The following is a 25,155-nucleotide window of genomic DNA, read 5'->3' as shown; positions in this document are numbered from 1 at the left end:
AAAAAGAATCTCCATGTTTTTTCCTGTTTTTGTTTAAATTAACACAAGCTCTGCAGCACTACTGGCTAATACTAGCCTGAACAGGCAGTCTGGCAAAGAGACGGTACAACTCGATTTCCAAGGCAAGACTGACGGGGTCAGCACCACCAGGTTAGAACTAATTGGAAAATTTCCGATAGGACTCAAAATCTCCAAAATCTCCAAGTCACATGTTTTTGTAATTTTGTCTGTAGAATATCCAATACGAAATGACAATAACTTGTCAGTTGTTGAGGTTTTAAAGCCGGATCAATCTGATTTATGACATCAGAAAGGCCATCATTAGAGCATTGCTCGTTTGCAGTCGCCATCTTGCTGTTTTGCTAGCAAAAAAGCAAAAAGGCACTGAGCGTGACGCATCGTAAAATTCTTTCCTGTTTACCAGATGAATTACGCTTTGTGTATTTCAGTCTGGCTGGCCAGGCTAACCTAATACAGGCATCAAAGATGACGCCAAAAAAGTTTCCCAGTGGCAGAGCAGTTGGAGTGGATGAGATTCAGCCCAAAATACTAAAGATTGCTAAGATTGTTCAGCTTTTCGGGTTGATATTAATCTCAAATGTTCAACGGAGAATTGAAATAGGAAAAAATCCCTTTATCGTTCCTCAGCAGGGAAATTTAGCCTCAAGATTTAACCCATCTCTTAGGGAGCGGTGTGTGAGTTTCCAACTGGTAATCAGACCAGAAGACAAACAATATCCTTTCTCTTCTCCTATACACACCTTTAGAGTTAAGATTGAGGAGGGGACCCCATTCTTTGAGAAAGGGGAATATAGAGTGTTTTTTTTTTTCTCACTATCAAGGCATCCTTGTTTTGGAATATGAGGTAAAGCCTACATTAGGATGTTAAAAAGGGGGCCCCAACTGATTTGGAAACCTCAGATATAGGAGGCGCGTTATTGTTTCTTGTCTTGGCAGTTAAACAGTCAAACAGATTTACTCCTACAGAACTGCCAAAGGGATCATGGGAGTTTGGTTTCCTCATCCTGTTTGTGGTTTCCATGGACAGGATCTTAAGGTGTCTGTGTGGGAAGAAGGTTTGGGAACCTCAGGGTGTCATTTTTTTTTGTGTTTTTGCGGATGTTACTGTTATGTTGGCATCTTTAGGATGTGACCTTTGGTGTGAACTGGAGCGGTCCCTAAGCATGGGTCTTCTTTAAACTGAGCAGTCTTTTTAGGGATGTTAGACTCTGCTTTGGAGATGGACCTTTTTATTTCTGGTGTTGGGGAGAATAATCCTATAATATTTTCATTACTTGTCATTGCTTTAGAAGATCCTGCAGCGATTCTAGTTTAATGGGTTGAAAGTTTGTGGAAAGCTGAAACCCCGTCATGTTGGTACACACTTATGGCATAGCTAACAAACTCAAACACCGTATTTTGTGTCAGACAGGAGTTTCTTCAATCTGTACAGCAGCTCTTTTGAAAAGTTGTCTTCTCTACGTAATTGAAGTAGGAGCTTTACGAGGGAACAAGCGGGCAAGTTTATAAAAAGCTTGGAAGGCGTAAATATTTTGCTCTATATTTTTACATTTTCCTTTAAAAGAAAGAATATCCTAGTTTTTAGTCAAATTGAAATGTCATTCTCTGTCAACCCAGGGCAAGTTGTTTACCAGAATGTTCAGGGGAAGCAATTTCTCAGTTACGAAAATGATGACAAGCCAAAATGTTCCGGCACAGAGGAAGAGGCCGAGTTGTCCGGTGTGCCTGTGAGGAAGATACGGGAAGTTTTGGTCAGGGACAGAGCTTTTAAAACATAGGAAGCTGGCCCAGATGGCTTGTTGCTGCATCCTTAATGTTACACCCCTCCTCTGGCAGGATGTTGGAGGTACCCGTCCCCCGCACTACTGGTGGAGAGGACAGGGACGTGGTGCATGTCATTCACCTCTGTTGTAACAATGAAATCAAAGCCCGGTTGCCAGTCAGCCCGTCGCCTGGCCGTGGCATGGCCTTGTGTCCAGATGAGGCAGGAAGTGGATAGTTTTATTTATTCTTTTTGGAGGGAGAGGGTGTGTTTTACAGTCTGAGGCTAGCTGACTCCATGCTCAGAATATTGCATCCCATTCCTCTGCAATTGCTTTGAACTTTTTCATTAAGCTGTATTTTATTCAGATATGTGTGGTGAAGGTAAATGCATCTGGAAGAATTAATACATACCCTATCTCCTACCAAGTATGCATTATCAATAATATTTCTTGCACCCTGTCTTATTTTCGGAGGGTTTAGACGACTTGATGCTTATACTTTTCATAACTGCTTTGTGTAAAATTGTTACTTTTAACTCCCCTATTGAAATATGCATTTCCGTAAGAAGCCTGATCTGTTTACACGAGGCTTCTCGTTTCCTGTCACATGATCAATCAGAAAGAAAAACTACAGAAAGCTTCAGACGCCCAGGATGCTTCGCTGTCCATGAAAAAAGGAAGTGTGGGAGAAGCGTCACAGTGATAAAGAAAACAGGAAATTTGCACGCTGATTTTCTTTTCATGCAAGATTTGATGTGCCCCGTGTCATACCGATGGAGAAAGGAGCTCTCTGCTTGGCGCTTTACCTTCTGCACATGCAGCACTTGCCAGCTTTCGGTCTCTGATGCTGTCAGAGAAGCTTTACATTTTTAACTGGCTTAAAGGACTTTATTGGCATTGACGTTTGACTTTTTTCCCTTTGTGTGCGCATGATTTATTACACCAGCAGGTGTTCTCCATAGGTTAGAAATACTCCTTTCAGTGCTGTCTAAATGTGACAAAATGATGAGCGTTAGCCCACATACCAGCTCAGCTTTAATAAGACACAAAGATGAAAAGGTTTATATTTTCAATGATGGTTTTCTATTAATTTAGTTCCAAAGATGTTAGCAGCTCTTTGTTTGAGTTTATTTTGTAGATCTGAATACCTTGATGTTAAAAGGTTTTCGCAAACCTATGCAATATTAAAAAGGCTTGACAAGCAGTGATGTTTGAAAAGGATACATCTATTATTGCAAAAGTGCATTTAATGAATTTGTTACCTAAAAATTCTAGTTTAAAAAACTCCCTCTAAAACAGAACCTGTCATTTTTCTCCCCTGAGACATGATATCTCCTAAAATTTGAAAATGGGTTGTTATAAAATGGAAAATGTTTGAACATGAAAGCTGAATTACTTCTCTTATTTAGCCCCAAATAAATCCAGGTTGTACGTTTAACTAACATTGTACTGCATTTAGATAACCAACCCTAAGGCTCTTTTAGGTTACATTTAACTGTAAGTTATAGTATGATCTAATTTCACTTAAAAATGACACCTGTATAGTTTTTTTTTATTTATTTAGACATGAAATTATTGGCTTCTTTTAATTTCTCATGCTAAAGGGGGAAATATGATGCTTCTTGCTTACAAGCATTATTAACTGTTATTAACTTTTTTAATGTTTTACAACACAGTTCTAAGTATAAACAGTTGCTGCAATTGAATGACTTTTTTCTGTATCTGTACTTCACTTCCCCTTGTATTTTTACTTTCAATCAATAAGTCTGAACACAAATATCGGTACTTTCTACTCTATACTTTCCCCAAACCTCCTCTTTACTTCTATGCATACTGATAAAGACATTACATGACACCTACGAGGGAAACATCAGGAGCATGAAGATAAGCTGTCCAGTTGGTCTGTTAATAGAAAAAAAATGAAAGGAGAGGAATGCAAACAGGGGCTTGGAGACGTTGAAGTCCAGTCCTTGAGAGCTACTGTCCTGCAACTTTTAGATGCATACCTTCTCCAACACACCTTTATTTTTTCACTCAGCATGTTATTCAGCTCTGCAGAACCGTCATAACAAGCAACTCATTAGATTCAGGCATATGGGAGAGGAGATGCATCTAGAGGATGAAGCATGGTAGATGATGGATCAGATTCTGAGACGCAGGATTGCCTCCATCTTTCTCCCCATTATTAGATATCAAATTTACATTTTAATTATGTTCTAAGTTCTGTTTCATTTTAAAGGCTTTTTGTAGCTTTAACTCTGTGAATACCAGAGGTCTGAATGTAGCTGATCACTGAGGATGCAAGTTTGAACTATATTATTATGTCTGAAAACTTTTAACAAAACTAGACAGAGACATCTATAGAACTGGGCATGTTGTACTGCTTTTTTTCTGTCTTCTGTCCTACTTTATGATCTCCTACAGTTCCTGTTTATTTTAAGGTGTTATATTTTAAGTGCATGTGATGCTGAAATTGAATTTGATTTCTCAAAAAATTTCACCAATCCCAGTTTATTTGGGTTTTAATAAACTGGACAGGAACCTTATTCAAAAAAAGATCAGATAGCTTTGGATAGGTTTTTCTTTAATTTTACGTAATGTCTTTCAAAATAGTAAACTCTAGTACTTTTAAGAGTAACAATAAAAAACTAAAAGAAAGAAAAACCTTTTAAAAGGCCAAAAGTATTGTACAGCAGATGAAACCAACTTTACATCTACCTAAAAAATTGTGTTGCTCTCTACATATTTTACTGTCTTTGTGAACATACTGTATTTGGATTAATTTGCAGATAATCTGACAACTTTGTAGATTATTTTAAACTTTGTAGATTATTTTAAACTTTGTAGATGATTTTTTGCACAAGATTTTAAAAGTCTAAACATTTCTAATGCATTTTCATTCATTCTAGTTTCACCATTTTAACCAAAGGCAAATCACACCAAATTTAAAGATTTTGTTGATTTCATCAAATGGCTCTCAGAGGGGAAACACTTTCACCAAACATTTGCATGCCAGCATGTGAACCCCTTATAAATCTGCAGAGCTGCTTTCAGCTGGAACTCTGCAAACCTCGTGGTGTGTTGCACACTTTGCAGCAGCTGCACATGCAGCAGTGGAGACAAGGGGATTGAATCTTGGACTTAGGGATTCCTGCTGCTATTTAGTAGTAGACTGGGCAGCCTTCCCTTTCATGACTTTGAGGAATTTCTATAGATGATAGGAGACAGCGCAGAGCAGGCAGGAGAAGGGAAGAGGGATAGAATGTCATGCAGCAATAGCTGGATTTTACTGGTGATGCTGGTATGCACCCTAGAATGTTAATGACCCTGTGGTTGTTATCTGAACCAGGAGGTTGATAGGAAACTCACACCATCCTGCATCTGCAGAGCTGATATATGGCATGTTTACACTTTTCGCAATCTTGCAAAACTCTTGGGTATGACTTCCTGTTTTATATTTATTGGTATTCTGTTCTATTAAGCAAAAAAAAAAAAAGAAAGAAAGAAACATGGAGCAGCTTGAGATGTTTCTCTAAAATGCTTATTACACAGGTCACACATTCCCCCCCCTCTCTGTCAGTCCGGTATGGGAGGCTGACACATCAAAGTGCTGCCTGACGCACATGCTGAGCAAACAAGCACAATTGTCCTTGTAATAGAGGCTTCTGGCTCTCAGCTCACATTTGGCCCTTCCATCAGCGCAGAGGCATGCAGCCGCAAAGTGTGTCTAATGCAAGCATCTCTATACAATCCCTGCCATGTCCTCCACATGTTTGAGAACACCACCTAACAAACTCTTTGCACTGCCTTGCCTTTATCAAGAAAAAAATTCCTATCAAGGAGCACATAATTTCCTTTTCCTTCAGTGATGCTTCAGAGGAATGTTTTTCTTTTCTGTTTGCTTGCTGCAGCCAGATGGGCACAACGCAGGATACATTCATCCCTCCCTACAGTAAAAGAAGCCTTTACAACTGCAAAGAAAAATCACTTCTCTTAAGCGTCCTCTTCTTTTTTTTTTTATCTTAAAGATGTTTTCAGTGAAGTATGATTGGATAGTGAGAAAGCCTCTCAATGAGGATATCTCCTGTAATTGCTGATGTCGGAGGTTAATTATTTTTGACACTCCCTACTGATCAGAGTGTCAACAAATGACGCTTTACATTCTGATATCAGAGCTGCTATTGTGTCTTCCTCACAAATGTTAAAAAATGTGAACATCCTCGTAGGTCAAAGAGTGCTGTTTGTTTGAATTTAGGGCTAATCTCTCAAAGCCAGTGCTTATCTCTGCACCAACAGCTGGAATGCATGGGAAATGAGGGAAACCAAGCTCAAAAAAAGGTTTTTGGCTCACGGCCACCTGTTAGCATTTGTAAGGTGGTCCTTCATTCCAGATACAGAAATACAGCAGGATATTTCATAAATCTCGCCTTATTCACACCAATTTATAACAAAAAAATTGCAGTTTATTGGGTATTTTTTTGGTGACACGCCGACAGAAAGAGGAGGACACATGGTGTAGCTTTTTGTTTTTCAAACAAAAACCTGAAAAGCATGACATACATATGCATTCAGTCCAGCTCCACATTGGTGCCCCTGAATAGAAACAGTTCAACCTTAAAGGCATACTATGCAACATTTTTCAGTTAATTAATGTGTTCCATAATGTTTTGGATGATTAAATGAGACATTTCAGGTCGAACAAAGGTTTTCTCGGCTGCCCTGGTGGTCTGTAGGGAAAATACCGTACTTGCAACTGCAGGAGCCCTCGGCCCACACTCACAGGCTTAGAAGTCTCGTGCATCGCGAGAGTCGGTCTTGCTTTACGGCGAGAACTGCTACACGCCCCTAGTGAAAGGCATGCTCGTTGCTAGCGCAGTGGCGATATTTGTGCAGTTATCATGGCGGAACCAGCTAGAAAACAGCGAAAGCCCATGTCATCCGACAGTCAGATAAATGTATGGGAAACTCCAACTTGGCTAACTACAATCTTTGTTATTTAGACACATGCATAACAAATAATGTATGAAATCATGCTAAATTTTCAAACTCGAAAATTGGAACAAAAAAGTCACTTACCGCAGTAGACATGGTGATTCGTTGCTTCGCCTGTCTGCTAATCTCAAAACAACCGCGCCTGACTTGACGGAGAAACCAGGAGAACAGCATTTTTACGACAGTGCACTTTTACTTTCGCCCTCTGGGGGGAGCCTCGCTGGAAAATTAACACCGGTTGCGTAGTATACCGTTAAATCGCAAAGAGGATTCAAACAAGTTCCAAAGCATGGAGCATCTCATAGATAATATTGTTTTGAAAATGGTTTCACATAACGGAGAGCCTATCAGTGAAGGCAACAGGAGCACTTTTAAATTTGGCTATGATCAAAATTTGATTTTACAAAATCCTTTGAAGGATGACATTGAAATGCTTTCAACGTTGTTGAAATACTTTTGGCTTTACAGCGCTTTAAACACAGAACAGGCAGTTTAAGGCTCTATCAACCATGGTGGACTCTTCTATGGCATCAGTATTCTGTCAAAACTCCACACACACAATATATACTCCTATGAGCAGCTTTACTTCATACAGATGCTCATTAACTCCTCCTTGCGCATTTTAAACTTGTTAGATACACACATATAGTGCCAAGAGGCCCCACACATGGGGGCTTGTTCCTTCTCTGTGGTTTGATTTCCATGTGCGCACAGCCTTCCTCCTCCTTGTATGTAGAGCTGTTTCTGTCCCCAGATGTTGTTCTCGTCCCTCCCTATTTACCCAGCATGCATCAGAGCAGACTTGTCCGTTCAGTCCGTCTGAGATTGACAGCTGTCCCAGCATGCACTGCGGCAGCAGCAGCTTTTAATGGAGCGCCCACAGAGCTCAGATTATTAAGTTAAAGGTTCTCTTTTCTGTTGCTGTTTTTTAATAAAATTATGTTTTAATATCATTTGAGGCGAGAACATTATACTCAATATAGCTTCAATATATGGCCCATTTACCGATTTCATTTGGAATAAAAAAAAAAAATCCGAAGTTGAGAGGACCACGACAACCAGAGGAGCTCAGAGGATAACAGCAGCCACGTCTAATCCTTGCACGTCTACAGCAGCTCTCTCTCAGCATAGCCATCTGTGAAGGACTTCTGGCTATGATGGCGATTTTTTTGTTCGAAAAAGTTAGAATTCATTATTATCTAGAGACTATTAATAACAGGAGAAATGCAGCTTCAGACGAGCTGATCGTGTGGTGATGTCATCAGTACGCTTCTGTTCCAATTGACGCATATTTCTGCTGCGTGCTCCCGTTCTCCCCAAGTCTATACTTTCCTGTGTTCTTCTCACGAACATACTTGGTAAGGACACGAGTCAGTACTCACGTTCTAGTGATTTGTGAAACGGCTACAGTTTACCCTGGTTACCTTGGCAACGCGTCACAACTCAAATTGCTAGATTTCCTGAAAAGTAGCCAATCACAGGCGGATTGCTTTGTCCTCCTCATGCACATGCTATACATTTAGTTTACTCGTCGCACTATTTATTTTGTGTGTGAACTTATGGCAGAATACTGCAGTTGAAAACAGTAATTGGGACATTAATAGAGAATTCGTTAACACTGGACATTTGTATAAACCTTGGGGTGATGGGTGAGATAATGACTCTCCTCTACAAACAATGTGTGTGATGTTACTGTTCCCGCAGGATTTGGTCCTGCTGATCAATAACAAACTGTTGTAAGCTTTATTCTGCACTCTTTCCTCAGTCCTTTTTGCCACAACGGTGGTTAAAGCCCAGTGCTGTGAGCCCAAACAAATCCCCCTGACTGGGTAAGATTCAATTCTATTAAACCTGTTTTATAGGCATTCACTATATTAAGAAATGTTCTTTAAAGGGAGATCAAAACCACTGATCGCCTCCAGCCAATAAGTGGGTATGAAAGCTTTGGGGTGTAAGGCCTTTTAGGAGGCAATCACTTTGATTACAGTTTCAAAGGTTACCACAGTATTAGTCACTTTTATAACCTCTGCGCATTATGCATCGTTAGCTTTACAAACTGCTCCGAACACAGTTGATGATAAACAGCTAAATATCACAACCAAAGATTCTGTTATCAGCTGAATCGGTTCTAAAATGGAAAACTATTTATTTATTTGATCGGATTTTTGGTTTAAAACATCTTAGCCACATTAGCTCCACCTGACACAATGACCAACTAAAACCAATGTGGTTTAGATATGCATCACTTTATCCTGTCCTTTGGCGCAGTTATAGTAAAGATGTTGGTAAATCCAATCAGAGGCGTCCGCTAAGTTTTTTAAAGGATTTAAATGGTGTGTTTTTACTGTTCATTTAAAAAAAAATTTTTTTGTTTTTGTTATTTGTTTAAACACAAATTGATGAGTTATAGTAACGACTGTGTTAGTGAGACTATTGGATATATTTTTACTTGTGTCTAAGATTTACTCTGGCACCAAAAAGTTACCTGTAGATCTGATAATTATGGAGCTTTTCTTGATTAATTTCAGTTTTTGAGGCAGAATGTTCTTATTTTAAATTAACTTTTTGTCTATATATATATATATATATATATATATATATATATATATATATATATATATATATATATATATATATATATATATATATATATATATATATATATATATATATATATATATGGACCATATTTATTTTCTGTAAAAAAATTCTAAAGAATGCATTTTATACCAATGTCCATATGTTTATGCTGTAGATTGTATAAATTCCTATATTTTACATATTTTATATTTTTCTACTTTGTCTTGGTGGATTTTAATCACATAGCATAGTGTTTTTTTTTTTTTAGATGATCCAAAGCCCAAAAGCTATAAAGTTAGGTAGATTACTCTTAATGTTTTAGGTAAGGGATTCCTGCTTAGGCTTTTTTGCTGTCTAAGAATAATTTGACCTCAGGCACTGAAGCCTTTAAACAACCAGATAAAACTAGAATAACTGATTCCAAATGAGCAGGAAAGAAAAAGAAGAGTTTATCGGAAAGTAAAAGCCCATGTCCTTGCCAAAAAAGTCATAGGATTATATAAAAGTTTTTTTTTCCATTAAAAAACTGCTCTTCTGGTATTAATACATTTATAAAAGGATATTTCTATGGAGAACAAGCTTTAAAGGAAAATGGAAGCACATTCTCAAAGCCTGTAGTAAATATATAAGGGAAGGAAGAGGTACAGTTACTTCAGAAAAAATAATAGCGAAGAGTGACAGTGTTTACAAAATGAAACTAGTGTTGGACAAGTTGGAGATACGGAAAGTTTGAAATTTCCAGTTATCTCTTTAGCTCATCTGCCTGGTTTTACGTTTTTTAGGTCCATAGCTAATTTAAATAAAAAAAAATGTGATTAAGGTCTAAAAAGTCACATGGCCATGGAGAAGAAGGTGGTTAAAAGTTTTGAATTATTATTCTGGTAAGAAAAATAGTGAGCATGACTATGGCTTTATAAGAAGTATTTCCTCTCAACTTTCGCTGCATGTATGAGATATTGCTGCAGAGTCAACGACACAATTCAAACTCAACATGCTCGTCCAGGAGGAGCAAATTCTGTAAAGTTAAAGACTCGATGTATTCAGCTGGCTTTCCTTAGATGCCTTGAGATGACGTGTTGTGAAAGGCGCTATATAAATAAACTGAGTTGAATTGAAAAAAAAGCAGATGCACAGCCTCAGAGATCCTTCGCCATATTCAGCAGTGAGGTGTTTTTATCATTCTTTTACAGACTAAACTCACCAGGAATGTCAATCTTACTCCTTTTTTTTAGGAAAACACAGCCTTATAGTAATTCAAATCCTGACATTGCAGGAATGTCTAAACATTTACATTTGTGATGTAGAGCTGCAAAGTGTTTTACTCCCCAATATGCTCTTTGCCAATAATTTACTTACAGCTGATCATCCCTTTACTGTACATATTGGCAGGATAAACATGGACCCTTACCTGGCCTAATGAATCAGTATTTGTGTATCATTATACTTAGATCTAGTGGGAAAAGAAGCTTTGGGATTACTAAAGAAATGTTCCTCTGATCAAATTAAAAAGTTCTTAAGGTATATAAAGTTAATAGGACCTGTTGGATGGCCCCCATTATTAAAAGAATATGTGATAATATGTAAGGAGCTTCATCCAATATCTACATATTATCACCAAGAAGTACTAATTAAAATGTGGCACTATGATTAGAAAGAGATTGATTGGAAATTAAGATTTCATTTCTTTGTTCTATGCAGTGAAAATTTGAAGGAGAAACTAATAAATCCACTATTCTAATATCAGTGGGATCAATATTACAGGCCTGCTTTGTCTGCACAGATTTAAAGTGTAATTTATATAACAGCTGCCAAAGAGACCAGACCACCTCTCCGAAGAACACAATGATAACCTTGCAGGGGAGGTGGGGTATGCTAGTTCTTAAGAGCTGGTGTCCTGCAACTTAAGATGCGTCCCTGCTCCAACACACCTGAATCAATTTGCTGAATTACCACCCGAGCATGTAGCCAAGCTCTTCTCAGTCCTAAAGATTACTTTTTCAATATGTGCTGAAGTGGAGGAACATCTAAAAGATGTTTGGCATCAGCCCTCTGGGAATGAAGTCACACCTGAGCTTGACAGCAGGGGAGGCAGCGTTTCTGTTGTCAAACAAAGCATGTTTCATTTCACCATCAAAACCTGCCTCTTTATTATTTTCTTTAATGTATAAAGTTGCATTTATCTCCAAATAAATACTATTGGCTTGATCTTTTATTTCATCACCGCTAACATTTTTATATTGAAAAGGGCTGAAACAATTAATCGTGAATAATCGATTATTGAAATAATCGTCAACTGATTTAGTAATGGATTAATCGCTCTCTGGAGTGTAGAGACTCTAAAACTTGTCTTCAGCTGACTGAGCGACCCACTTAGAGCGGTAATTATACCAAAATTGTAAAAAGAAATATGTAAACATTTTGCATTTAAGATTAAGAAAACTTTACAGAAAGCCCATATTCTTATCTTCAGCTAACAGACTATACATGTCAGATTAAATCAGCGGTCACCAACCTTTTTACAGTTGAGGGCTAATTCAGGGCCACTGAGTAACAGGAAGGGCTACCAATACTGACCCATGAATTGCAAGGGTCAATGTTCACCTAAACTTCATACATTATATACATATCTTTATCGTATCTTGAAATTTCTAATTTTATTTTAGACATTTTCATTTTGAAATCTCTATAAATGCTTAAATGCCATATATGATTAATGATGAAATGTTCTAGAACTGATTAAAAAAAGAAGAGCAACAGAATACAATGAAATTTCAAACGCAGCTCACTGTTGCGTTGTTCTATTTTCAGAAAACTCTAAGGGCACCCCTTGCGGTCCTTGAGGGCCCCTTGGTGCCCGCGGGCACCATGTTGGTGACCCCTGGATTAAATAATACTACTTATACTTCAGCGATAGTACCAAGGTGTTACTTTACTGTACCTGTTATACTATATCCGTTGGTTGTGTAGTTCTTTTTTGCATCTCTTTGCACGTGATGAAGCAGACTATCGTTATCTCCCCTTTTATCTCCTCTTTCTTTGATCTTTTCTCATTTTTTTCAGTTTTTCCTTTCCTGTTCTACTTACATTGCAGTGTGCAAATAATCTGTAATACTCCCTGCATGAATTATAATAAAGCAATTTATATGCATAAATCAAGCGGAACACTATGGCGCTAGCCGTACTGCTCCACTTGTGAGAGCAAAACTGTTGCGCTCTTTTTTGGTATCAAGACAATTATTCTTTTTGCCACATTTCCAGACAGGACACTGTTAAAAAAAAAAAAAAAAGAGTGAAAAACTTTTTCGTTTGTCAATATGCTCTATCCAGAACTCCTTAACTGGAACAGATTTATTTAACCTGGTTTAATTTAGTAAAAAGTCTTCTTTAAGGAATGAAAAAATAATCAATCGATTAATCAATTTGCAAAATAATTGTTAGTTGCAGCCCTAATATTGAAGCCAAGTTCCTTGTTTTTTCACACAATTATATAATTAAAAAATGTAACTTACAGTACAACACCTTGTCTTTGAAACAGCTAAAAAATGTAATCAAACTTAAAGACTTGAATAAAAAAGGGAATTAGAAATGTTTTCATTAACTTTGTAAAATTATCTTTTCTTTTAGGGACCAGGCCTGTTTTTTTCAAACTGTTTGGTTCCAACAATCCTCCAGCTGAAACTGATTTTGAGAAACAAAGCCTCCCCAGAGAACCGGGCCTGTTCACCTCCCTGTGGTCTTGATGTTATACATACGCATACAAACGAGCTAACTGAGTGATAGCAGTCCTAACCATCCGCCATGCCAGAGAAAAGTGTTTATTGTCATAACTAGATATGCTATCAGCAGTGAAACTCAGTTTGTTTTTTCTTTGCATTCTTTTCCCATTTCTGTACATTAAACCGTATATTTTACTAAGTTGGACTCAATGCCAACTTCTACTAATGGGATCGTCATTATTATTGCTTTCTCAGGTCATTTACAGAGCTGACAGATGGACAGACGGTGGTGTCTGGTGTCTCGCACTTTAGAAATGTAATATATACATTATGCAGCACATGTAGATATCTCTCTTTAGCAGCAAAAAGAGGCTGTACTCTGAGCGCTATAGAACCCACGCCGAAGAGTCACCTGTATGGAGAAGATAAACATTCTTCCCTCCTTTCATTAATCTTAAGTGTCCAAACAATAGTCAGGAGGCTGGCTTTTATCACAGCACTCAAGAAGTTATGACTTATGGAGCTTATGGAGAGAACCACTTTAGGGTGACAAGAGATACAAGCGACTGGAAGCCTTTTGGAGCGCTGCGCCACACATTATCCTCAAACTAACCCTCTAAGCCCGAACACTTCAGACGTGCTAAGAGTTCAGGACGTATAAATCAGGAGGTTACCGGTTTGAATGATCTGTGAAAGATTTTCTTTCACTTCCCTAAGCTTTTAGCTCCACTCCATATATGTGTTTAGTAATGCCCTCCTAGTTCCCAGCGATAAAATACTCCAGCTCTGCTGTCTAGTGATGGACACATCTATAATGCTGGAGCATTTCCAGCGGCCAAAGCCGAAATCACCCACTTGTCAATTCCCACTTTAACCCCACTCTAAATGCACGTCCAACATCTTGACAGTTAATCTCTCAGGGCTTGCTACTCTGTCCTGACATTTGAAAGATTTACAATTTGCATCTTGTCTGTCAGTGAGTGATCTCTTAACAGATTGGGAGGGAGGCATCCTTCACTGACAGCCAGCTACACTACGTATTTGGCTCTCAATTCATTGCTCGCTCTGTTCACCCTGAAGGCAAAACTAATGTCACTGCAGGTTATTTATTTCTTTAGATCACTCCCACTAAGGCTATAAATCGGAATTCCTGATGTGCAAATCATTAAATGTACATAACAATATTCTTACTTCCTCTTACGGTGTTTGTTTCAAAACTAAGTCAAAATGTCAGAGCACATTATGGTAGATCTGTGCAGATGTTGAGGTGTTTAGTGATTTTGGCACAATTAAAGCTGCCTGTAGAGAGGATTTATGGAAAAGGTTGTTTCTGCTGACGGTCATGACCAATGGTCTGGAGCTTGACTGAATTTTGTTTTTGTTTCATCACCTTTACAGCTTCATGGTGATTGATCTGATATTATATTGATATTAAAAGTATCACCTTCTAAAGACACATATCCAGTTAATCTAATGTATCAATAGGTTCTTGATGGGATTGATATCTGGGCTTTTTTTCTGGCCATGCATCCCATATTTCAATGTATTGATTTCTTTAGGCCCTTGATTCTTCATCACTTCATTGCACCTGAGGGATGTTTTGATCTCATTGTGTATTCGAGGCACTCACTTCAACCAGAGGACCTGGTCTAATGATAGTTACCTGTTAACAAAGCAAAATAGAACGAAGGGGGATTTCTTCTAGGAAAATAACTACTTTACTTCTCTGCAGTTCAATTGTGATTTTTTATATGTTGTGTTTGCCAGTGTAGCAATGGGAATTCAGCCCAAAAGACTTGCTTTCACAAGGGGGCCATCATGGCTGTTGCCATAAGGCTTCAACTTGGTAATTGGTCATCTAAGAGACTTTATTAGAAGTGGCTTTGGAAAAAAACAACTACAAAAAAGACATATGCAATTGACACATAGAGATGGAAGGGAGGTGAGAAAGGGAGAGAAATTAGGTAAGAATTAGATAAGAATTAAGGGGAGAGAGAAAGAAAAGAGAACAAAATAAAATACACTACTCCTAGAGGTCTGCTTCCACACCTGTAAGAAAAGATAAGGAAAAAAACACCACACAACCCACCAACAAGAGGGACTATCCAATGGACACATATTAAATATATGTGTAGAAAACATCAAAAGGAAAACCTATGAAGATTAAATCTGAATAACAATATTATTAAGAGTCATATTTTGTTAATGGGACTGTTAGGGACCCACATATGTGGAGACTCTTAGGAGACATGTTGATTAAAAGTTTAAAAGTTTTACTGGTAATTAAACTGATGATGGAGGAGATCCAGTTAGGTCAGAGCAAGGCAGAGCCAGCCAGGAAACCTCAGCAAGGAGAGACAGTGTGAGATATTTGGAATGAAGGGAGTGGAGATAGTAGTGATGGGTCGGGCAACACCGATGCGTCGGCGCATGTTTCTGTCTCATAGAGCGAAACCTGTGTCGACGTGTGTATCGCTACGGAAAAGTCACGTGACCGAAACAGTTCCTGTATCGGTCACGTGACCGATGTTTCGAACTGATTGACAAGCCTTTATAAGGATGCGCATCTGCCAACGAGATGCATCTGCCAAAACAATCTTGCGTGTTTTGCGAATATAAAATTCATCAAAAATTATGGAGCTTCCTCAAGCAAAAAGAAAGGTTTCTGCCGTGTGGGACCACTTTGATGTCATTTCGGAAAATAAGGTATTTGTTTTAATTTCCTTGTTTCATCCTGTTCCTCTCAGAGTTTCCACTTGATTCATGTACTAAAATACTATTTTTTTTTTTTTTTAAGATGACCTTTGGGAACATTTTGATCTCGAAGTGGGGAGGCAGACCAAAAGTGCCACAGCTGATGCCATCCTTGAGGTGCAGAGATACATGGCAGAGGGCAATATTGCGAGGTCCCAGGATCCTCTTGTATATTGGAAAAACTAAAGGACGGTTTATCCAAACCTCTTCCGCCTGGCCTTAAAATTTTTGTGCACTCCAGCTTCATCTGTGCCGTGTGAGAGGGTGTTTTCCACAGCTGGAGAACTAATATCAAAAAAGCGCAACAGACTGAATTTCAAAACTTATTTTTTTAATAAAAATTTGTAAAAAAAAAATACCAGTGAACAAGCATCTTCATTTACTACATGTTTACTTAGAATTAGACTTAGACTTAGACTTGACTTTATTAATCCCTTGGGACTACTCCCTTCGGGAAATTGTATTTCCAGTAGCAGGAAAAATTGCACATACAAGAAAATAGAGGATGTTTAGACACAGTATATACAATAAAATCAATTAAATAAGGTGTAGGAAGATGTATTGGGGGATGAGGATAGACAAATAAATACAGATTAGAGATTATTAAATTATGATGCAGGTTCTCATTATTCATTGACTGTTTCTAAAATATCAAATATGTTTTAATAATAATACAATGCATCATACAATGAATTGCATCATATTAGTGTATATAATAGGTCATCAAATCAGTGTCAGTTAACTCTGTCAACTAGGTTGCCTGTAGGGATTTTTAATGTCCAGCAGGTGTCAGTATTCAGTGACACAGTATCGACACAGTATCAATACAGTTTGGTAATGTGTCGAAACGTTTCATGACGCCTCATCAACCTATCACTAGGAGAAAGTACTTGATGATCTTAGTGTGATGGTGGACATAAACCACCAGGGAGTGGCGAGCGGATCTGGGGTGAAGCTGTGGTTGTGCTACAGAAGAATCCACATAGAGGTGCTGAGAGTTTGTAGATGGAAGCAAAGTAGGAGCTCGAGTTGGTTAGATATTTCTAAGGCAGCTGATTGGCAAAGGAACCTGAGGAGTGTTTCCAAGTCGTCTCAGGATTCCCCCTTGTTAAGCTGGGAGGGAAGGAAAAAGGCATCCCAACCACAGCGGCAACACATATCCTGACAAGTATTAAACATTACTGCTTTCTGTGAAGACTATGGGTGGGCAATTAATTGAATTCGCAATATAATCGCAATTTAATAAAACACAATTTTCAAATCCCTGAAGCATTCAACTTTTGTCACATTACATTTAATACGACTAAGAGTTAATCTTTTTCTCACTCCAGCTGATGAAAAAGATGTTTAAATTGAGTTTGCTACCACAAAAAAGAGAAACTTCCAGCTAGCAAGTAGACACTACAGTAAAGTCCTCCAACGATGGAGTTTGGAAAAGCAAGCTTAAGGTAATGAAAACTGAAGTCCTGCAGGGATAAATTTACATGTTTTTGGTTAATGGAAAGGAAAAATCGAAATAAAATTACAATCACAATATCTGTTGAAAGTAGTTGCAGTTTTGTTTTCTTGCTAAATCTTTCAGCTCTAATAAAAACCTGGATCCAAACACCTGTGGCATCAGCGGGCTTGTGTATATCACGTTTATTAGGATACCTCAAAAGGAAGGTGCTTAATAGAAGGCTTGAGTGGCTCCAGTCCCGTCCCAAAGAGAGCTGACACAGAGGAGACCAGAGCCGCAGATATCCAAAGGCACCCTAGAGTAAAGTTACATAGTTACATATGAAGGGAAGATGCAGGGACAGCAACACCCACCCTTGCTGAGCAGATGAGACCACAATGAGATCCAAAAGTCTCATCCCCACCATGCATGCACAAACCAAACAAAGTACCCCATTTACACTACCCTTGAAAAACCGTGCCGAGACTGGTCCGAACTCAGTAACTGAGATAACTTATTGCGTGTAAATGGAAAGCAAACTGAACTGAACCGAGCTAGACACAACCAAACCGCGATAACTGCAGACCAGTTCCAGAGGTGGGCTCGGCTCGGTTTTTCCCTGGCTCGGTTCTCTGATAACAAGAGCGCATGAGCAGAACACGTCATCTCCGTCTGGCTGCACATCCCGATTCACACTCCATTCCAGTAGTTGGCGGTAATACCCCTCCGGAAGTTGCTTGCCAACCAACACCAAACAGAAGAAGAACAACAACTATAAACAACGACTGAAATCTTCTCCATACAACATTTTGATTTGCTTGATTCCCTCCTTCGTCTTCTTCTTCTTGTGTTTTATGGCGGTTGGCAAACAACTTTTGGTGCATTACCGCCACCAACTGCTTGATTTCCTCCTTCAATACTGGCAGATCGTCACTAGGAGGGAGGAGTCGAGGAACCGAGATAGCGTGATGTGTAAACGGTCATCAGAACCAAGCTCGGCCTAGTTAACTGATCCGTGCTCGGACCGGTCTTGGCATGGATCGGTTTTTCAAGGGTAGTGTAAAAGGGTTAAAGCTCTGCACTGGTGGCATTCCTGCATTAAATCCTTTGCAGGAGAAATTCACTGATATTGACTGATATTTTGGACAGCCTGAAGGCTTCTTTTAAGCACTATCAGAGGTTTTGTTTTAATTGAGTTAATTGTCCTTAACTTTTCAATGAATTGCCTTTCAACTGATCTTCCTAATCTTCCTAAAAACTTCCCACCCATTAAGACCTGAAATTACTTCCATCGAAATGAGGCAGTTAAGTTTAGGAGCTCTGTTTGTATCTCTTAAACATTCAATATATTGTAAAAGTTTGAACTTTCAAGATTCCCTCTGACCCATTTCTTAACATCACAACTTTGTCTTTGGAGCTAAACCCTAATCTCTTCTCATCACATGCACTGACATTTTCACCTTTATAAACCATAAGAAGGGTGGAGAAGGTCTGCATTCTATTAAAGCTTTATAACTAATATGATGTATTCTGTTTGCCTTGACTTTAAAATATCCGACTTAAAAAGCACACTTTCATGTCACACTTAGACCCCGAAGCTCAGTCTGTTTTTTGGGTACATGCTTTGCTGCAAATTCCAGCTATCAAGATATTCTCCTCATCTTGTTCAACTGGTTGTCTTACTTGCAATTTAAGTTTTAGTTTAAGTTTAATTACCACAAGCGCAGGTTAAAGACATTAGTTCTTCCTTTGCAACAAGGTTCCTCTTCATATTAGTTATAAGTTAAATGCTTTGTCTTAAACTGGTAACCTGCAGAGAGCATTTTGCTGGGTTTAATTGCTCATTTCTAATACCAATGGCCTCTTTTTTGGATATATCTGACTTTTCTTTAGATGTCCCAGCGTTTTTATTGTCATTACACTGTCACAAGTACAGAGCAACGAAATGAACTCTCTGCATTTAACCCATCCCCTTGGGGAGCAGTGGGCCACCATTGTGCGGCGTGCGGCGAGCAGTGTGGGGTTAAGGGTCTTATGCTCAGGGTCCCAGAGTGGCAGTCTGTGAGAGTGGGGCTTGAACTCAGGACCTCTGAATTCAAAGCTCTATGCCCTAACCACTATGCCTCCGCTCCCTGAGTATTATAGTAAAATTATCCTGGGCAAACAGTCAAATGTACTGATTTAAGAGGGAGAATAGTTGATAATGACAAACAGAGGGCTGTCTGTAAAGTATGGAGTTGTATTTGTTATAGTAAAGTTCCACAAAAGACCAACAAACTTGAAAATATTCATGATACTAAAAGAAACATTATTGATACAGTGAATAAAGTGTATTTGTGAAATATTTATGTTTTTTTCCTTTTCATTTGACTCAGTGGCCCACCACTGCATTATCTCCACATGAAACCAGACAAAACGATTTCTTCTGTGCTACTAATCTTTTGTTTTTTATTGATTAGGTAGTTTTAAGCTACATAGCTGCAGACTGAGACATTCACTTTAAATCAACTTTTTTTGTTGTACCTTTTGTTTAAAGGAACAAATCTGTACAAGGAAGGTGTGTGAGATCTATAGCTCATTGATCTGTTGTTCTAAAGACCAATCCTGGCCTCCTTAACTGCATTAAGAACATTTGGTCTTCTGAAAACAGGGAGGAGTCCAGACAGGAATGTCCTTTTTTTACATTTTACTTTTCGGTAGCTCTATGTTTGGGTCTTATTTTGGTTCCTTAACTGTTTCCTCAAAATGACTTATTTTTAGCCTAAGCTTCTTAGTTGTGAGGAAGAGAGAACAGACCTGTATTGTGTTGGATGAGCGTGGAGATGGGAGTTAGAGGGGGTTACAGGTTCACATTAGAGCCAAAACAATGATTTCGAGAAACAGATTCTTCTTTGACCTCGGGTCAAACATCCCTGAGATTGTGGGGAAGGATTACCCTGCTGGACACCAATATGGAAAAAATCAAATTATTTTGGTGAGCAATATTTGCTCCTCAGTTTGCACTCCTTTGGACTGCAGCAGCATTCTGATTGTGAAATCACTTTTTCCTTAAAATCTCATCTTGATAGTTTTTTTCTAGTAATCAATGCAAGTTAGAAAAATATATATTGATATTGTTCTATTAGTTACAAAGGAAGAAAGATAATACTTTCTACAAAACAAAAATAAAATGTTTTCTGATGTAAGAAAACCCCAAAACAATGTGTTGCAATAATGTTGCAACCAGAAATACCAAACTTTAAGAGTAAATACATTTTAGCTGACTTTCCTTTGAAGGAGAAGTTTCATATAAAAAGTTAATCAGCTAGATCTGTTATGAATGAATTCATTCAGTTGAATCAATTAATTAGTTCAGTAATGCTGTGAAAAATGATTTGTTCCTTTCTGTTTTGGTTTTACGCTGAAATGTTTCACATCATCAAACAAAGTTTAATAACGTGGAAATGATTGACTGCAAAATGTTTTCATATTTGGACATTTTGATCTGACATTTCAGATCTGATTTGGTTTATTAGAAAAAAAAAATTCTAAACCTTTGCATGTATCGGTTATTTTATTTTTTAACCCCGGTTTACGTTGCAAACTCCACATTAAAACATATGCAGCTATTATAATCAATGAGAGCATTTATACTGCTTCCGTACAGCTGTGCAGGGTGGCCATAAGGTCAAATAATTTTTTTGTTGCATGCCGGAGCCAGATAGCAGACAGTTTAATAAAACTGCATCACACAAATAGAAAAATGAACGATCACTGCATTTCTAAACAATTCACCAAAGGCTGATACATTTAATTAATTAGCTTTAAGTGTTTTAAGTGTTGTACATATTAACTCAATTACTAGCCTGTTTATTTTAAAAAAGATGAAGATTAAACATTAAATGCACCAAAATAGCTTCGCTGCACTTAGTGTACTCTCCTATTTTTGAATAGAACCAGTTAAAATAGCTGGATGTCAAAAAAAAAAAAATGTAGGCGGTTTTATTATTTTAAAATCCATAGCATGGGTTGAATTGGTCCTATTTTTGTGTTTATCACTGATCATTGGTACATGATCTGCTCATGCGCCTTGGAGATTCTCTTGGCGTTGCACCAGAGCGCAGTACAGCAGATGCAGGGTAAGTATCGGGGTATCCTTTATGGCAACAGTCCCCTTAAATTGTTTTAGTAACAGGAGGCTTTTACACCACTAAGGGAGAACTTTGAATTTTTTTCTTAATACAAAAGAGGTGAATGATGAAAAGATGGAATTTATATGGAGCTTTTCTTGTCATAAAAGACTTATAGCTCTTTGAATCAGAGCTACAGTCACGCAGTTTCACTCACAAACACATCAGATCAGGTCTATATCAATGTTGAACAAAAAGCTGCAACCAGTATCACTACTTTTCTCACCCTGTTGTTAGGGTTTGGCCTCTCTGTGGCTATGCCAAAGCAATGGATTAGATTAGAATCTAAACTTTGACTAGACCATTTAAAGTCATTGTTCTTAAGCATTTCAGAAGTGTCCTGTCCTAGTACGCTCCTGTGGTAAAACCCAAGTGTGCTTTAGCTCAAGTCCAAACATTAATTGCCAGACATTCCCCTTTAAGATTTTTTTGTCAGCGAACACAACTCAGTTCATGAAGTTCCAACACAGCGTCCAAGCTACACTACTATGTATACCACCACCATGTTTAACCAGCATTCTGTCCTTTTTCTATAACGGTTTGCCAGTAGGGGACACTAACCTTTGTAAATGTTTCATGTTCATCTCATCAGTCCATAGAATAATTACCTACCTTTTTTTTTATTATTATTACAGCTTGTTACTAATCGATCGAAGATGGGGTTTTGTGTTCTTTTTGATTTTGAGGGACCTTGGCCTTAGCCTGACGTAGTCCTACTCAATTCTAGTCAGAATATGAGTCTGATACTGCTCCATAGAGCTGTGATTATGGGGCGTGTTTCGAACGAACCAGGAAAAAAAATGCCTCTGCACTCAATTGGATAGACCTACAACCAATAAGAGCAACGGAGTGCGTGACGTATGTTAAGCGATGCATAGTTGTTGTCAACAAAAATCAAAGCGTGCAGTTGCACGCCTAGAATAAGAAGATGAGCCTTGATCGCGTTTCTCTGTTCCTCTTTTAAAATTAATTTGCTGTTGATATCTTCTAGAACAGACCTAATAGCAGAATCTACTCACCTCAACTCTCCGGCGGCAGCCATTGTTGTTGTCACCCAAGCGCGCTTTGGTCACGTGGTTGATTACGTTACTGTTGATCATCTGTCCATCATCGTATAAAGCCCGCCCTGACAATTTGATTGGATCGCCTGACAGTGGGCGATAATACTCGCGCTACTATGGAGCAGAGCCAGACCGAACTTCCCGACCTCAAACCTTGTGGGCGGGACTAAGTTCGGAATGGCACCCAGGCTACCTTGGCCTGTCCCATGGACGCCTTTTTCACCTTGTTTCTTCATAATTGTCTAATCATGAACTTCGACCTTAACATATCAAAACCAGGACATGATGTGTTTCTTTTTAAGATCTGGTAGCCTACTTCATGTTGTCAGACGGGTGCTATTTATCCAAGTTCTTGGTTCTTCCAGTCTGGCAGTAATCAGACCTGGATGTAAATTCAGAATAGTTTAAGGAAAGGTTATTACATTGTTTTTCATAGCAGTATATCTCGTTCTATTTACCGTACATGTTTGATCTTTATTTTTTTGTTGAGCATTGAAAGCTAAGGGTGTTACGTCGCTTTTTGTTCATATTTCAGACACATATCTCTACACATGTGGATGTAGAGTCTGAATGCTTCTTTGTGTCCAGACTGTCCAGGCTGAGGGGTATTTTTGAGCTTTTGTTGACTTGGAAAGACCTCAGGCTGATTAGTCTTCTTCCAGTGGGATCAGCCGTTACTGTAAACATGTTCAGAAAATATTTGCTCAAGAATAGCTTTGCACCATTGTGCTCCCAGACCAGCAGGATGTGTTGGAGGATTTGGGTTTGTGTACAAGATAAGCAGCGATACAGGTTTTGATTGGCAGCGTGTCGCTATGATGTTGAGCAACCATTTGGGTCCCCTTTGGGCTTCGTCAGTGGTCTGTTTTGCTGAAGTTCAGTCTTTAGTAATGTTAAAAAGGTGCTGATTCTGTGCATTGACCAAGACGTCTAACCTTTGCATTAAAATTATTCACATATTTGGCTTTAAGTTCTTTGGGATTCTGCTTTAGATGTCCTTTGAAACTAGTCAAAGCTGGGAAAGTGCCCATGTGTAGTCCATCATTGCCTGTAGGCATACAGTATCTCAGCCATTTTCAAATAAACAAGGATCTTTATGTAGAGAAAAATCTGATCATTTACTGTGCAGAATAATTCTCTCTCTGAACAACCCCAGGGCCTTTAGATCCCGGTTATTGCTTTGTGTTTGTTTTCATCTCTAATGATATCCAGGTGGGGCATAAGTCCTGGTGACACTTTTATACATGACAGACTGTAGATGCATAGCCTGACTAAATGCTAATACAGCCCTGGAGGGGCTCTGGGATGGCAATGACATTCTAGAAAGCCTATATTAACCAAGCACCAGCCAGAGAAGTGGATGTATCGGTAATGAATCAAGGCCAAATAGTATTTGCGGCTATTTTAAAGCGGAGGCCACAGAGCTGAGAGCAGCATTGCTTCATCGTGAGTGAGTGGCTCATGATTTCTCTGTCTGGGTATTATTCAGCACAAGGGACTGAAAGACTTGCTGCAAATTGCCTCGCAGCTTGTAAATGTTGAGGACGGCGTGTCTGATTTCAGATTCCTAATGTGTTTTGGAGACTTGATGGCCTACCAGCAGCAGCAGCCCTCTTTCAAAAGCCTTCGGTCCTGACTGACCCGTGTAACATGAATCTAACGCAGCTGCTCTGTTTGTTCCCACAGGTCTGGTGATTGGCTTATCTATGACTCCGCCCACGCTCGACGGCTCCAAAGGCGATCGTGTAATCTCTGTCAGCGAAACACTTTCTATCACATGCAGGTATGTTTGTGCTGGAATGAACATCAGAAACTGGTCTATTATCACAAACATCACATCACAAAATAGACTTAAATGTATAGTTTCTTTATATTATAAGTTGGGTTTTATGTATATTTTCAAAATATCTCAGATAGAGAAACAGTAAGAAGTTTCCTTCAGGAAGGCAAGAGGGATCAGGGACACGAGGATCAGAGTCAGTGCAGAAATATGCTTTAATCCTCTAAAATGTTGGTAACCAATAAAAAATCAGCAGGGTAAGCATTAAAAAAATCAACTTCTAGTAAAGACATTTTTAATTATAACCCGTTACTTTAAACAGAATTTAACATTGAAATAAAATGAGGTGTTTATGCATCCATGTTATACATTAACTTTTTAAATAAAAAAATATCAATAAAAGATTTTAGTAGAGAACAAACACCTTTCAGTTTGGTATATAGATAATTTCCTGATTCGCATATTTTATAAAACATCAGAACTTTTTCCCCTTCTTTTTTATGGCTTAATGGGAGCAGTGGGCTTTAGGCTTCCCTGCAAGTTTTATAAACCTGGGTTTGAATGGAGACAAAGCCATACTCAAGCACATATCAAGGTGCTCATTCGTGAGCCTGGATCGACATTTATTTTTTAATATTATCATGGTGGATAATCCTGCTTCACAGCGGCACGTTGAGCCAAACATACTCAAAATGTGCAGGTCATCTTTGAGCACGCCATTTCACTTTACTTTCACCAGTTCACCACACTTCTTCCAGCAGTCCTAACTTTCTCTGCTCTCTTTTTCTCATCGACTTTTCCTTCTTTCCCATCGCCCAGCTTGCCACAGGTTTGCCTTACACAGCTCATTGGCTAATTTGTATCAAGTGTAGCGTGGTCCC

At 38.5% G+C, this 25,155-nt stretch overlaps 1 protein-coding gene and 1 long non-coding RNA gene across 2 annotated transcripts in view; both read left to right on the top strand.

Annotated features, from left to right (window-relative positions):
* flt4 (fms related receptor tyrosine kinase 4) overlaps positions 1–25,155 on the top strand; it is an 87,005-nt gene that overhangs the window by 12,481 nt on the left and 49,369 nt on the right. The window contains 1 exon segment of the mRNA XM_038284568.1: positions 24,181–24,277. Within this exon segment, the coding sequence (XP_038140496.1) occupies positions 24,181–24,277 (97 nt within the window).
* LOC119783200 lies at positions 15,524–15,997 on the top strand. The gene is made up of 2 exons (XR_005280764.1): positions 15,524–15,778; positions 15,870–15,997. It is a non-coding gene; the product is annotated as an uncharacterized LOC119783200 (long non-coding RNA).

The sequence above is a fragment of the Cyprinodon tularosa genome, unplaced genomic scaffold (assembly GCF_016077235.1).
Source record: "Cyprinodon tularosa strain WSP-4 unplaced genomic scaffold, ASM1607723v1 ctg20, whole genome shotgun sequence".
Lineage (NCBI taxonomy): Eukaryota > Metazoa > Chordata > Actinopteri > Cyprinodontiformes > Cyprinodontidae > Cyprinodon > Cyprinodon tularosa.
The sequence above is the reverse complement of the archived record's forward strand: the minus strand, read 5'-3'. Positions and strand labels throughout refer to the sequence as shown.